General features: G+C 41.4%; 1 protein-coding gene across 2 annotated transcripts in view; it reads left to right on the top strand.

Moving 5' to 3' along the window:
* Positions 1-14,549, top strand: part of samd12 (sterile alpha motif domain containing 12) — a 129,586-nt gene that overhangs the window by 59,301 nt on the left and 55,736 nt on the right. For both annotated transcript variants that reach the window (XM_043688987.2, XM_043688986.2), the window contains one exon: positions 8,875-9,010. In XM_043688987.2, coding sequence (XP_043544922.1) covers positions 8,875-9,010 — 136 coding nt within the window. The remainder of the gene's footprint in view (positions 1-8,874; positions 9,011-14,549) is intronic.

Below are 14,549 nucleotides of genomic sequence, written 5' to 3'. Positions count from 1 at the left end.
GGGTTTATTCTGGATCAGTGGTGCTGGAAGAGCACAGCAATTCAGGCAGCATCCGAGGACAGGAAAAATCGACGTTTCGGGCAAAAGCCCTTCATCAGGAATAAAGGCAGAGAGCCTGAAGCGTGGAGAGATAAGCTAGAGGAGGGTGGGGGTGGGGAGAGAGTGGCATAGAGTACAATAGGTCAGTGGGGAAGGAGATGAAGGTGATAGGTCAGGGAGGAGAGGGTGGAGTGGATAGGTGGAAAAGGAGCTGGGCAGGTCGGACAAGTCCGGACAGGTCAGGGGATCGAGTTGCTGGAGGTTAGAAGCTAGGATGAGGTGGGGGAAGGGGAAATGAGGAAGCTGTTGAAATCCACATTGATGCCCTGGGGTTGAAGTGTTCCGAGGCGGAAGATGAGGCGTTCTTCCTCCAGGCGTCTGGTGGTGAGGGAGCGGCGGTGGAGGAGGCCCAGCACCTCCATATCCTCGGCAGAGTGGGAGGGGGAGTTGAAATGTTGAGCCACTGGGCGATTTGGTTGATTGGTGCGGGTGTCTCGGAGATGTTCCCTAAAGCACTCTGCTAGGAGGCGCCCAGTCTCCCCAATGTAGAGGAGACCGCATCGGGAGCAACGGATACAATAGATGATATTAGTGGATGTGCAGGTAAAACTTTGATGGATGTGGAAAGCTCCTTTGGGGCCTTGGATAGAGGTGAGGGAGGAGGTGTGGGCGCAGGTTTTACAGTTCCTGCGGTGGCAGGAGAAAGTGCCAGGATGGGAGGGTGGGTCGTAGGGGAGCGTGGACCTGACCAGGTAGTCACGGAGGGAACGGTCTTTGCGGAAGGCGGAGAGGGGTGGGGAGGGAAATATATCCCTGGTGGTGGGGTCTGTTTGGAGGTGGCGGAAATGTTGGCGGATGATTTGGTTTATGCGAAGGTTGGTAGGGTGGGGGCGTTCTGTCCTTGTTGCGGTTGGAGGGGTTGGGTCTGAGGGCGGAGTTCCGGGATGTGGATGAGATGCGTTGGAGGGCATCTTTAACCACGTGGGAAGGGAAATTGCGGTCTCTAAAGAAGGAGGCCATCTGGTGTGTTCTATGGTGGAACCGCTCCTCCTGGGAGCAGATACGGCGGAGGCGGAGGAATTGGGAATACGGGATGGCAGAGCGCTTTAGGGAACATCTCCGAGACACCCGCACCAATCAACCAAATCGCCCAGTGGCTCAACATTTCAACTCCGCCTCCCACTCTGCCGAGGATATGGAGGTGCTGGGCCTCCTCCACCGCCGCTCCCTCACCACCAGACGCCTGGAGGAAGAACGCCTCATCTTCCGCCTCGGAACACTTCAACCCCAGGGCATCAATGTGGATTTCAACAGTTTCCTCATTTCCCCTTCCCCCACCTCATCCTCGCTTCTAACCTCCAGCAACTCGATCCCCTGACCTGTCCGGACTTGTCCGACCTGCCCAGCTCCTTTTCCACCTATCCACTCCACCCTCTCCTCCCTGACCTATCACCTTCATCTCCTTCCCCACTGACCTATTGTACTCTATGCCACTCTCTCCCCACCCCCACCCTCCTCTAGCTTATCTCTCCACGCTTCAGGCTCTCTGCCTTTATTCCTGATGAAGGGCTTTTGCCCGAAACGTCGATTTTGCCTGTCCTCGGATGCTGCCTGAATTGCTGTGTTCTTCCAGCACCACTGATCCAGAATCTGGTTTCCAGCATCTGCAGTCATTGTTTTCACCATGTTGGGTTTATACTCACTGGAGTTTAAAAGACTAATAAGTAGAAGAGTGTCTAAACGAATTGTAGATAATCGCAAGAGACCAAAATGGGTTGGGGTTTTCTGATTTAATCCTTTACTCATCTCTCTTGTTGGAAATAGTCATTGTCTTTCACTTGTGTGTTGCGAATGTTACTTGTTTCTTATCAGCATAAACCTAAATGTTGTTTAGATGTTCCTGTATATTGGCACAGTTACTGCTTCATTACTGTTATAAATTTCTACCTAAATTATATTGTTTAATAATAGTATTGTTAAATTTCTAACGTACATATTTCAAACCTTCTATTTACTGTTTCAACAAATCTCAGGGAAAAATAAATAGTCAGTGTATTTTACTTCCTAGTTTACAGCACATGATGATATTTTCAGCATAATTAACTGCTTACTCAGACAGCAATCCTGTTTCTTGACTAGGCCCCAAGTTAAAATTATTGTTGGGAAAGGGGAAATTCATACCACAGAGATCGCTAGGTCTTTGTGGGCAGAATTGAGATGTCAGCAGTGAGCACCATTGCTTCAATGATGACCATGAAATGCAGCCTCACACACATACAGAATTGGTAGATGTAATAATTACTGTGGCATCAAAACAGCGCAACTTAGACATTTTGTTTTCTTTAAAAAATTCTTGATTTATAGGCAAGTCAGACATTTAGAGCTCTTACTTTTAGGTAATTTACATTTTTTAGTTAACAATCCATTACAACATACTTGACAATAATATTCATTCATAAACCTAATACAAACTATAATTAAGTTATCAACCCTCCTTTCTTTGATGCTCATTAAAACTGAATTGTATTGGCTGTGTATAATATTGTGATAAAAACTAAATTACTGCAAAGTAGCTCCTCCCCTCAAATGGTACAAACAGTTCAGCCAATCACAAGGTGCCAATTATACTAATATGTAAATGAAGAAGAAATAAACTGGTGATGCTTTCACACAGTTTGCCCGTTGTTTATGTAATAGAAATTGTCCAGTATCTGCAGGTCTACTTTCAAGCATACTGAGTGTATATTTCCTGATTGTTCAAAAAGACATTGCCGGCATGTATCGTCTCCCCTCATTCCAAATGTATTACTCACTTTACAATGATTGTACATTCTATTTCTTAAAATCTCTTCAAAAACATGTTGCAGTCTGGTAAATTTATTATATTGATTAGTCATGTTCCTGTTCATGAGAGAAAAAAAAGGATCAGTACTGCAGAATGCACTAAGCTTCGGTTACTTGCAGAGAGGAATTACTTGGCACAAGCAGTGAAGTAAAAAGCACCCTTGTATTATTCTCAGGCCCAATGCAACATTTAATTGTGCAAAAACAAAATAAATGGAGAAGGATTGTGTTACCAATGATGTTTGTTCAATGATGATTGCAAGAATAAACAAGTGAATTTCATCCCCTATTCTGATGGAGCCAAGTTTATTCATGAGATATCTGAAGATAGTTGGCTCTTGAACATTATTACAGGACCTCTTCAGGATAATATCCTGTGGCTATGATGGTTGATGTTGTTGAATACTAATCCTTTGTGCTGAGTACAACCTGGGCTGGTAGAGAGATTTTCCCCCAATTCCCATTGATTTCATATTTGCAAAGACTCCTTGATGCCGTACTAGGTTGAATGCTACCTTGACGTCAAGGGCAGTAATTCGCACTTCCCATCCATCTTTGGACAGACCCTGTAGTAATGTCAAGAAGAAAGTAGCTCTTGTGGAACCCAAACTGAGTGTGAGTGAGCAGTGTATTGCTATGTAAGTGCCATGGTTTACTGCACCATTCATCACATGGCTGAGATTGAGAGTGGACTGATGTGGTGCTGATTGGCTGAATTACACTCCATTTTATGGACATGATATATCAAGGTAATTTTACCTTTTTTGTCAGATGTCTGTGTTTGCAGTGGTGGTGGTTAGGGGTACAGCTTGTTCTGGAACTGTGAAGAAGGTCACCTAAGATTACAATGAAACTTGTCCAACTGGGCCAATGGGCCAAGGAATGGCAGATGGGTTTAATTTGGATAAATGTGAGGCATTCAAACATGGACTTGTACAATTAATGGTAGGGCCTGAATACTGTTGTCAAACAGTTACCAAGAGGTTCAGGTATGTAGCCTTTGAAAGTTGCAACACGGGTAGACAGGGTGGTTAAAAAGGCAGTTAACATGCTTACTTTCATTGCTCAGACCATTGAGTATAGGAGTTGGGTTGTCATATTAAGGTTCTACAGGATGAGGCCTCTTTTGGAATACTGTGTACAGTTCTGTTCGCCCTAGTCTAGAAGGATATGATTAAATTGGAGAGGGTGCAGAAAAGATTTACCAGGATGTTGCCAGGACTGGAGGGTTCAGGTTATCAGGAGAGGCTGGATAGGCTGGGACCTTTTTTCTGTGGAACATAGGAGGTTGAGGGATGACATTATACAGGTTTATAAAATCATAAGGGGCATAGGTAAGGAGAATAGCAAAGTTTTTTTTCCCTCGGATGGAAGTTAAAAACCAGGGGAGGGGGCACATTTTTTAAGGTGAGTAGAGAAAGATTTATTAGGGACCTAAGGGGCATCTTTTTCACAGGCAGTTCGTATGTGGAATGAATTGATAGAGAAAGTAGCAGATGCAGGTACTTTTGCAATATTTAAAAGTATTTGGATAGATCCATGAATGGAATGGGTTTAAAGGAATATGGGCAAAAACACAAGCATATGAGGGACTTATTTAGTTTGGGAATCTTTGTCGGCATGGATGAGTTGGACTGAAGGGTTTGTTTCTGTGCTGTATGACTCTATCACACACCTTCAATACTATTGCTAGGATGTTGTCAGGACCCATAGTCTTCAGTAGCCAGTGGCTTTCAACCAATTCTTGACTTAAGTGGAGTGAAGCAAAGTCGTTGAAAACTGGGGACCTCGAGAGGAAGTCAAAGTTGACTATGCAGTCCCTACTTATAGCTGAAGATGGTTGTAAATGCTTGAGCTTTTCATTTGCACTAATGTGCTAGGCCTCTCATTATTGTTAGGTGTTTAATTGACCTGCACCATTCACAGAGCCTAGATCTGATCCATTGATTATAACCTCGCTTGGCATTCTCTGTATCACCTGCTGCTTACACTCTTTGGCATATGCATATAGCTGTGTTGTGGGTTCATTCATTTTTGGGTATGCCTAGTGCTGCCCCTGACATGTCCTCCAGCATTAAACCAGATGTGATGGCTTGGTTTGGTGATGCTTGTGCAGTGAGGGATTTGCTGCACTGTGAGGTTACAGAATGTGGTTGGATACATTCTGCTCCTGTTGATACCCCACAGCACATCTTGGACCCCAATTTTGAGTGACAAGATCAGTTATGAATCTATCCCATTTGGCAATGGTGGTGGTACCACTATAGTATGGAGGATATCCTTACTGTGAAGATATCTGCAGTGGTCACTCCTACCAATCTGTCATGGATAGATATGTCTGTGACAGACTGCTGAGGACAAGGTTAAGCAGTTGGTTCCCTCACCCTGCACGATATGGCTATTGGGTCCTTCAGTAGTGATGCTACTTAGCCACTTCAGGTCAAGGACATTGATATAGCCTCACACAGAGTAAGATTCTTTGCTCTTGCCAGCCTCTCTGTTTTCTCCAAGCAGTGTGTTTGATATGGGGAAGGACTGATTCATCTGCAAGGGAGGGAGGCAGCTTGTAATCGATAGAATGTTCTTCTGGTCTCGTGTATTTTAATGATACGAATACAAACACACCATGATAATGATGTCTAGACCTGGTTGATAAGTAACAAGAATTTTATTTTCCAAATCCATCCATTGGGTGGCATTCTGACACACTCTGTTCTCACTATGATCAATTATTAGCAGTAGCTGCAAAAATGTCTTTGCGTTAAGTGCCGTTTTTGTCCAGCCAAGTATAAAATTATTCTATGATGCGCTACTTCATTGCAGCTGTTTGTTTGCAAAATGAAATTAGCTCCTAGCTCCCTCATTTCTCCAGTTGACAGGCATTCCCTAATACTCAATAGTACCTCACCAAAACAAAAATCCATTGCTCATCAATGAGGATCTGCACTCTAGCAACTGAATGGTCTTGTGGGTCTGATGTGTTCATCTTCTAACATTTGGACTTGTTCACTTCCCAGCAGAAGCTTGGAGACAGGACCATATTTGTCAGATCATTAGATGCAGTTATTTAAGTCCACAAGTTACCACATTGCACTGGTCATTAGCATGTGTTAAGGAGTTACAGACCATGTTGGCATTACAGCTTTTAAAACTAAAACGAAAACTAAAACTGATTTGAATGACTAAACAAGTAAGATTCAAACTGCAGTTGATAAGGTAATGAGAAGGAAGCGCATGGAAACAGAGCAGCAGAAAGATATCTTGATCTTCCTTCAACTGAAAAAAAAGATATAGAACTAGATTAAGTGAACATTTGAAAAAGAGGAAGCAGACTTTTCATTGACCCGCAAGGTAGTTACAACTGGAAGAAGAGGTGAAAAATTGGACTCCAGATTACAGGAGGAATAGAATTTCTCTATCGACCAAAATCAGATGAGCAGTAGCAGGTAACGATGCCTATTTAGGCAAGGCAGTACCTTAGTGGTGCAACTTTATGAACAGACGCAGGCTAAGCATGTGTACTGAAATTGGGATAGGAGAAGATTTGAACTGAACACAAAGCAAATTGAATTTCATGGATTTGTGATTAATGCAAGGAAGGAAGAACATTAATTAGAGTTGGACAGTTCTCAATAATGATAAAATTCCCCTAACTTTTTTGTTCTGTCAAATGAGAGTGTTGACTCTCTCTTGCTTCTAGCACCATTTAAAAACATCTGACCAGGAGAAGAGCCACTGCACTGTCATTTTGACTTATTAAGTCAGCAAAAAGGCTGCCACTGTTTCTGATCTGAGAAGGAAAAACAGCACCAAATGTTGACATTCCACAAGTAATTCTTGTTGACGTTTGTTCTAAGGGATGAGTGAATGAAGAAAGGATGAGTTGTGTCTGGAGAATTGGTGGTTGAGCATGCAGGTGCTTCTAAAATACTAAGTTGTATTAGTAGTTACCTGTTCTCGGCACACACCCAACAGAGACCACAAAAAAAAGTTGTAGATTTTGAAGACCAGCTAGATTCCAGATGGCCTTAGTAGCCAAGCACAGCTTAATAAATGAGCCATGTAAACAAACTATGCCTTTGAAGTATGGCACATGGATGAAGGCCTAAAGTCATGACTTGGCACCAACAGGATAAATGCAGGGCTACGTCATTTCATGAGTGGATGAGCAATTTGTGACTATTCATAAAACGAAAGAGCATTATGAAGTCATTTAAGAAATGTGATATCGGCAGGGCCCTGGATGGCAGCGAAGATGATCTATTATTTAAAGTGACAGTTGCAAATGCCAATAATGATGAGTGTAACAACATTGAGAAACTTTTAAGCTTTTATAATTCATAAGACTTGATGCATTCAATTTGTTCTGTGATGGTAAATATTAGTATTAAATACCTATGTGGACAGAATACTTTCTTCTCTGTTTCTTTCTAAACTTTTGTTGTGTCTTATGATCCAAGTTTTCTCATAATCTAGCAAATGCAATAATAAGGAGCAGGAATACTTAATGTGTTCACTTTGTCCTTAAGGTCAGTTATAACATTCCAGTGCTGCAGCAGATGAGATCATTGATTCAACACAGAACAGGCATCGAATCTGGTCCATCTGCTCAGTTGCCTTACCAGCTGAGTAAATGCTTGAAATCTGAAAATACGATTGAAGATGCTGAAATTACCACAGCAGACCAAACAATTAGGTGGTGTTTTGGAAACTGACTCGAGCAACTCTGCCACAGGATCAACACTTTAAGCATAACTGGTATTTTCTCTGAAGGCTGACAAAGCCACAAGATATTTCCAGTATTTCTATTTGCTTTGCTGCCCTGTACACTATTCTGTTAAGATGTAGAGTTATTTTGATGTGGATCCTGTTCGCTCTGGTATATACAATGAAGTCACACATAGGCTGGACTAGGGAAAGACAGCAGGTTTCCTACGTTTAAAGGACATGAGCGAACTAGTTTTTTTTTACCAACAATTGACGTGGTTGCCATGAGGCTAGCGTTCTATTCCATATTTTCATTGAATTCAAATTTCACTATCAGTCATGCCGGGAATCAAGCCAGTGTTCCTCCCAAAATTAACATGGGTTTCTGGATTACTAGTCCAATGACATTACCACTGTGCCACTGCGTCTCCTACTAATCAAACCACACCACCGAAATAGTAGGCTCAATGGGCGTGTGCAAATTGTGGAAGAATTATTTATGGAGTTCTTTTTTGTCAGAAGCTACTGGAGGTGGGAAGTAGTGTAAGTAAAACCACAGCCATACTTTACTTTGGGACCCGCAGGAAAACAGGATTATGTCTTATAGAACTGTGTATGTCTTAATGATTCAATGTCAATGAAAGACCTCAGAAATAGCTTCACATTCCAATGTTTTATACTAATTTTTCAGACTCTAGATCAATAATAATAAGTAAATGACGCAACTCACCATATAATGAGACAGTCTCTGAAATTCCAGCATTAGATGACAGCTTGCTTATCTAATTCTCAAATGCTTCACTAAATTAGTGGGAAGGAATTGTTTCATGTTGCAAACTGTCTAGCCAAGACTGTATCTACTTAGTTATTATAAATTCATGCATACAATAACCTGGAGGTGATTAGAGCTGGCAGCACTGCATATTGGTTTTATATGCTGGAAAATAATGTTGCAGTATCTGTTATTGATTTTTGAGAAATTCATACTTTTAGTGCAGTGAATACATTCCTTTTAAATTAATCTTTTTATTTTAGCCGTCGCTACAGTCCAGTGTCAGCATATTTTTCTTCATCCTTTAATTAGATTTGGAAAGAATAGTTTAAAAAAACAGCCATATGCAGGTGGAAGCTACTATGTTAATGTAGGAGGCACTTTTTTTAAAAAAAAAGACACACACAATTTGACTTGTGTGAATGTTTTATTGAGAAAAGGCTCAGTTATCAGAAACAGTACAGATTGTTTGCTCTAATCCAAATGTTTATGGAATTTGTATTCTTTTGCAGGCAAACCCTGGGCAAGTAAAACTAAGTAAACCAGTGGCTTTATGGACCCAGCAGGATGTTTGTAAATGGTTAAAGAAACACTGTCCCAATCAATATCAGACCTACAGTGAGTCCTTCAAACAGCATGATATAACAGGTAGTGTAAAAATTAACAAATGTGGAGGAGGGAGATGTTGGGGTTGGGCGAAGATGTCAAAATGCCATTAAAAATGCTTAGTAGTCAAGGAAATGTGATCTTTTCAGATTTTATTCCTCCCAGCTCACCATTCTAGTTCCCAATTAGCTGTGCAACAATTGTGCAGTGGGGTCAATTGCTAATTGCACCTTTTTCACTTGTGGCTACAGCAGAAGCTGATGCTGTTGTTCTATTTCTTTCCCCAACCCCAAGCTCTCTGCATTCATTGTGACTTTAAATGATGTGCTCTGACTGAGGATCAAATGGAGCCTCCAATTCTGCCACTCTGGCTCTCTGCATTGTGCTTCATCTCACCATGCTGGATCTATTCTGAATTCATACTTCGCTACTTTGGTAGCCGTTGGACGAACCAACTTTTGTTGTTTAAACGTTTGACAGTAATTACTAATGAATAATTCTTTAAAATATACTGAAGTGAAATTCCCTTTTGACCGATGTTAATCCTGGGTTCATCCTATTAACTTCCACATGTTAAGGACACTATTGAATTAAGAACTTGGAACACTTTTATTAGGGCTTTTGTGGTGCAATGATAGTGTCTGTACATATGAGCCAGCAGGCCCGGGTTCAAATCCCACCTGATCCAAACTATAATAACATCTCTGGGCAGGTTGATTAGAAAATATCTGATTTACTACTGAAAAGGCTTTGGTGCTGTCCGAGACTGATAGTCCATTTAAAAAAACGCACTATAAACTTTGCCACAAGAGCCCTTAAAGAAGTGTTCCAAAGTGCAAAGTGGCAAAGTTAGAGTCAGGTCCTATTTGCTCCAGCGTTTTATAATAACAAATCTGAACAGGTTCTTTAGAAAACAATTCATATTATTACATCTCTCGTAGTGCAGTGATAGAGTCCCTACATCTTGGCCAGAAGATCTGGGTTCACGTCCCACCTGCTCCTGTGTGTTACCATATCAGAGCAGGTTGAGCAAAGTAACTTGGAAAGCTTAACTAGGCTCTTGTGGTGCAGTGGCGGTGTCCTTATGTCTGAACCAGGAGACCTGAGTTCAAGTCCTACTTTTTCCAGAGTTTGTAATTTGGGAGTAAGGACAGTCTGCTAGAACACTGTGTTGTGGGTAAGTGGGAGGTGATATCTATAAGGTTGCATTCTGTGAATAATCCATTATCAAGACATAGATACAAACATATGAGTTAACAGCTATTTGGCTCTTTGTTAGTACTTTGCCATTCAATATAATTGTGGCTAATCTGTTGATGTTTTGAAAGTCGCATTCCCAACTATCTCAGATTTAACATTTGATTCTCTTGCCTATCAACATCTTTGCGTACAGAGTCCTTGCAACAACATTTCAATGATGGGTGTTGGTGCATCCCAAAGTGTAGTGTTGATGTGTAACACTACTGTAAGTAGGTGGAAATGTGCCATGATGATGCATTAAGGTTGGTACATGTCCAGTGCCAATATCTGTGGACATGGGATGCATGCGCTCACTGCCCATGGAGTGTACCCTGAGATGTTGGTGCCAGATGTCTAAGATGCCTGGAGGAGCAAGTGGTGACCTAGAATTCACAGCCAACCACTCTGATTATTATGTCAAGAATTTCCACATTTAGTTTCTATCCAGCTGATGGGAAATTGGTAAATTAATGTTAGTGAGGGTAATACTAAGTAATGATCCATGCCAATAAGCCTCTCGCTGCTCACTAGCAAGAATCTCTTCTCAGCGTCTAGCACTTGCCAATGCGACTTTTTGGCCTCATTCGACATCTCACCCAAATTTCCACTCTCCCTCAAGCCTTCTCCTAATTCATCTTGTTCATCAAGCATACCACTGAGCCATAGAATGGTTACAGCACAAAGGAGACCATTTGGCTCATCATGTCCATAATAGCCATATGGAACAAGCCACTCACATTCCTGCTTTTCTCCACCTTTTTCCAACTTCTTATGCCACTGCCACATTTTCAGGCCGACCCAGGCTGGAGTTCCTAATCACTTCTATTGGAAAAATATTAACTGTTGCCTATTTAAAACTTCCAAGATGCACTTTTTAAATAATCTTCAAGAACTTAGTTAAGTAACAATATTCAACTTGAAGTTTTATTACTTAAATACCCAGATGATGGTTGTAAAGGACCATTGTAAAGTAGGAAAATGTTTTAAAATTTCTTTGTAGAAAGTCTCTCAACTAAGATTATTTTAATTATAAAGAGAGCGAGTTAACATAAGTTCCTCTTGCATAGGATTGAGAGTAAACCCGTTTTGAAAGCATCTGAAATCAGAAATAAAGAACCAAGGATGCTGGGCAAACTCGGGTCTGGCAGCATCTGTGGAGAGAAAACAGAGTTAACATTTCATGTCCAATGAACCTTTGTTAGAAGTATCAGGCTGTTTTATTGTGAAGGCACTTGTTTCCCTGACCCAATGGGCTCTGTGTTGATGGGAACATTGGAAGAGACCAATTGGATTAACAGATTTCACATTTTTGGCTGAAGAATATTGGAAAAAAAAGCTTCAATCTTGTAATTTGCCCTCATTCAGATTCCTTTGTGACTGAGATTGCACCTGTGGGGTCTCCTCATCATATTAGTTTCCTGGATATTCTTCACCATTCTTGACTGGAAAGAGTTAGATATTTGTTGGCTCTGTTTCATGTCCGGTTACTTTTAGCATTTCGTCCACAGGTAACTGTATGTGGCTTCACTGGGTTGATGCCTCATTCTAAGATACCATCCTGGGAAAGAAGATATCTCACTTCTTAGTTAATCAGGATTGGTTTTGTGGCTTGGAAGTGGAGAAGTGAAAAATGTCGATCAACCACCAGGAGGCATGGCAATGAAGATCTACAAGAAGGGTCACAATTTAGGTTCTGTCATCAAGAGACTGAGCGCATGTAATCTTCACAGCTAGACAAAACCAAGAACAGTGCAGAGAATAGCAGATATGGGGCCATCTTTATCTCATGAAGTCAATTGGGAGGGACTATAGAGAGTCTACCTCCTATTTGGTTGACTGTAAAGAGTCATCACAATTATCTGCCTGCTATACAAGAACATGTTATCCTTAATTCAACACAGACCAAATGCTTGTGCAAAGGGGTGTTAAGCAAGGATATGTCAATGCATCAATGCCAACTCCAAATTCCTCACTGCAACACTCCGAATATCAATGAAGCTTCCAGCTGGAAACAAGATGAATAAGTCTGCTCTGTTTACATTGTCTTCAGTCCAGAATCAAGACCACTCAACCCCTGTCATTGAGCTTAAGTCTGCAAATGATGCTTACATGTACACACAGTCAATCTGAGGCTGAGCATCAAGCTATCATTGACCGTTCATGGAGGCGAATGAGAGAATGAGTCTTGTACTAAGCATCTGGAAGACACTATCAGGCTGCTCCTACCATGCAACACTATCCCTTGACTATCACAAACCACAGTGAACTACATTCCCATGTGGATCAATTCTCCTACCTTGGGAGCTTCTTTTTCAGCAAGGACAAAGATTTATGAAATTCAACATTGCCTCCAGTGTGCCAGCACAACCTTTGGTCATATGAAGAACAGTATGAGAAGAACCTCAAACCTAGCCCCAAACTCATGATCTATTAGGCAACAGTGTTGCCTGTCCTACCAAGAGCATCAGAGACATGAACCAGTACAGCAAATCTTCAGTCACTAGAAAAATATGAGCTGTGAAGCTCCTCAAAATCCCACTGGCAGGATAGGCACTCTAATATCAGTGATTCCTGATGAAGGGCTTTTGCCCGAAATGGTGTTTCTTTTCCCCTGCTCCTCGTATGCTGCCTGACCTGCTGTGCTTTTCCAGCACCACTCTAATCTTGACTCTAATATCAGTGTGCTCTCTCAGGCCAGCATTGACTCACTTGGCTCTGTCAGTCAGCTGTGCCGTGTGGGCAATATTGACCAGATGCCTGACACATCACTCCCAGAACAAGCTCTCTACTTTTGAACTTTGGCTCCTAGATGCTGTTATCTGTATTGATTCTTAATGTCTGAGCCAAGAAAGAAAACTGTGCTGCAAAGGTGTTTCATGGAATATTTGCATTCAAGCTGAATTCCCCTTCTTTGAAGTGAAGTGAATCTCTTGTTCTTTCACGGGTAAAGATGAAAGCTAAGAAATAATGCGTTTCAAAAGTTGCTAGGGAAATGTTTGGAGTGACTAACTGTTGGGAATAAATTGTGCTGACTTGTCTTAATTGCATTTCTGTACCATGTACTGTTATTGGAACAAACGTGGTTTGTCAAAGCCATTAACTAAAATGAAGAATGATACCACTTTCATTTGTGCTTCCCTTTGCCTTTGCAAGTGAGAGAATGAATTATTTAAATTAATTCTAGGTTGTTGCTATTCTCAGGAAATTGTTCCACTCTGAGAATAACTAATAGCAGATTTTATTTTAAATATATTGCATGTCAAAATTAAAATTTGTATAATCAGATGCATAGCTATTGCAATGTTATAGATTAGATTTGGATGTTTTTGCAATGTTTTTGACCTCTGTCAAATATTGTCCAGACCAAGGTTAAGCATGATGCTAGAAAAGGCTGTACAAATATTTAGTGTAATACTATAAGGGCAAGTGATGGCCTACTGCTGTTATCACGAGACTATTAACCCAGAGAGACCCAGGTAATGTTCTTGGGACCCCGGTTCAAATCCTGCCATGTCAAATGGTGAAATTTGAATTCAATCAATATATGGAATTAGGAGTTTAATTATAACCATGAAACCATTATCAATTCTAGGAAAAACCAGCTGGGTTACAAATGTCCTTTTGGGAAGGAAACTAATTTCCTTATCTGAAACAAGAACAGAAAGTGCTAGATAAGATCAGCCTGTCTGGCAGTCTTTGTGGACAAAAAGAGTTAACCTTTCGGAAATTCAATGAAGAAGAGTCACTGTCAAGTGTTCCTCATTGCTAAATCTGTGCAGTCGATGGCACCTTGGACGGGCTAGAGGGGAATGCAATTGACCATTTTCTTGCTGTCACTGAAGATGTTGACATAAGCCAATGTTCTGGCAAAGAACCAGTGACCTGCCTTTTATATTTACATGCCACCAATTGAGAGACCCTCTATCTGTGCTGGTGTGTTGGAAGGGGCCAGAGTAAAACAAACTGAGGACAGTGGGTACTGAATGGCCATTTGCTTCATCGAGGAGGCAGCTCTTCCTGAAGGAAGCCACAAGTGTTTGCGACCACCTGAGGTGGTAATCAGCTCTTCAGATAGATTGAAGTTGAGCCTCAGTCAAACCTTTCATGGGGTAGGTGCCACCGATGTGCCTAGCTCTGTTTCTTTCCACTCGAGTCTGTATTGTGCAACCACAGCACAATGTCACTTCTAGATGTCTTTTTTCTAAACTTTGGTACATGTCCTCTCACCTCCCCCACCTTACTGTGATCTACTTAACTGTCTTCACCTTCTCAAAGCTTCTATGCTGATCGGAACCACTAAGCACTGAGCCTACATGACTTTAAGTGAACGTGATGGAAGAAG

The sequence above is a fragment of the Chiloscyllium plagiosum genome, unplaced genomic scaffold, assembly GCF_037043375.1.
Source record: "Chiloscyllium plagiosum isolate Xiang-an unplaced genomic scaffold, Cpla_swu_hap1 HiC_scaffold_4, whole genome shotgun sequence".
Classification (NCBI taxonomy): domain Eukaryota; kingdom Metazoa; phylum Chordata; class Chondrichthyes; order Orectolobiformes; family Hemiscylliidae; genus Chiloscyllium; species Chiloscyllium plagiosum.
This window is presented reverse-complemented; position numbering and strand designations above follow the sequence as displayed.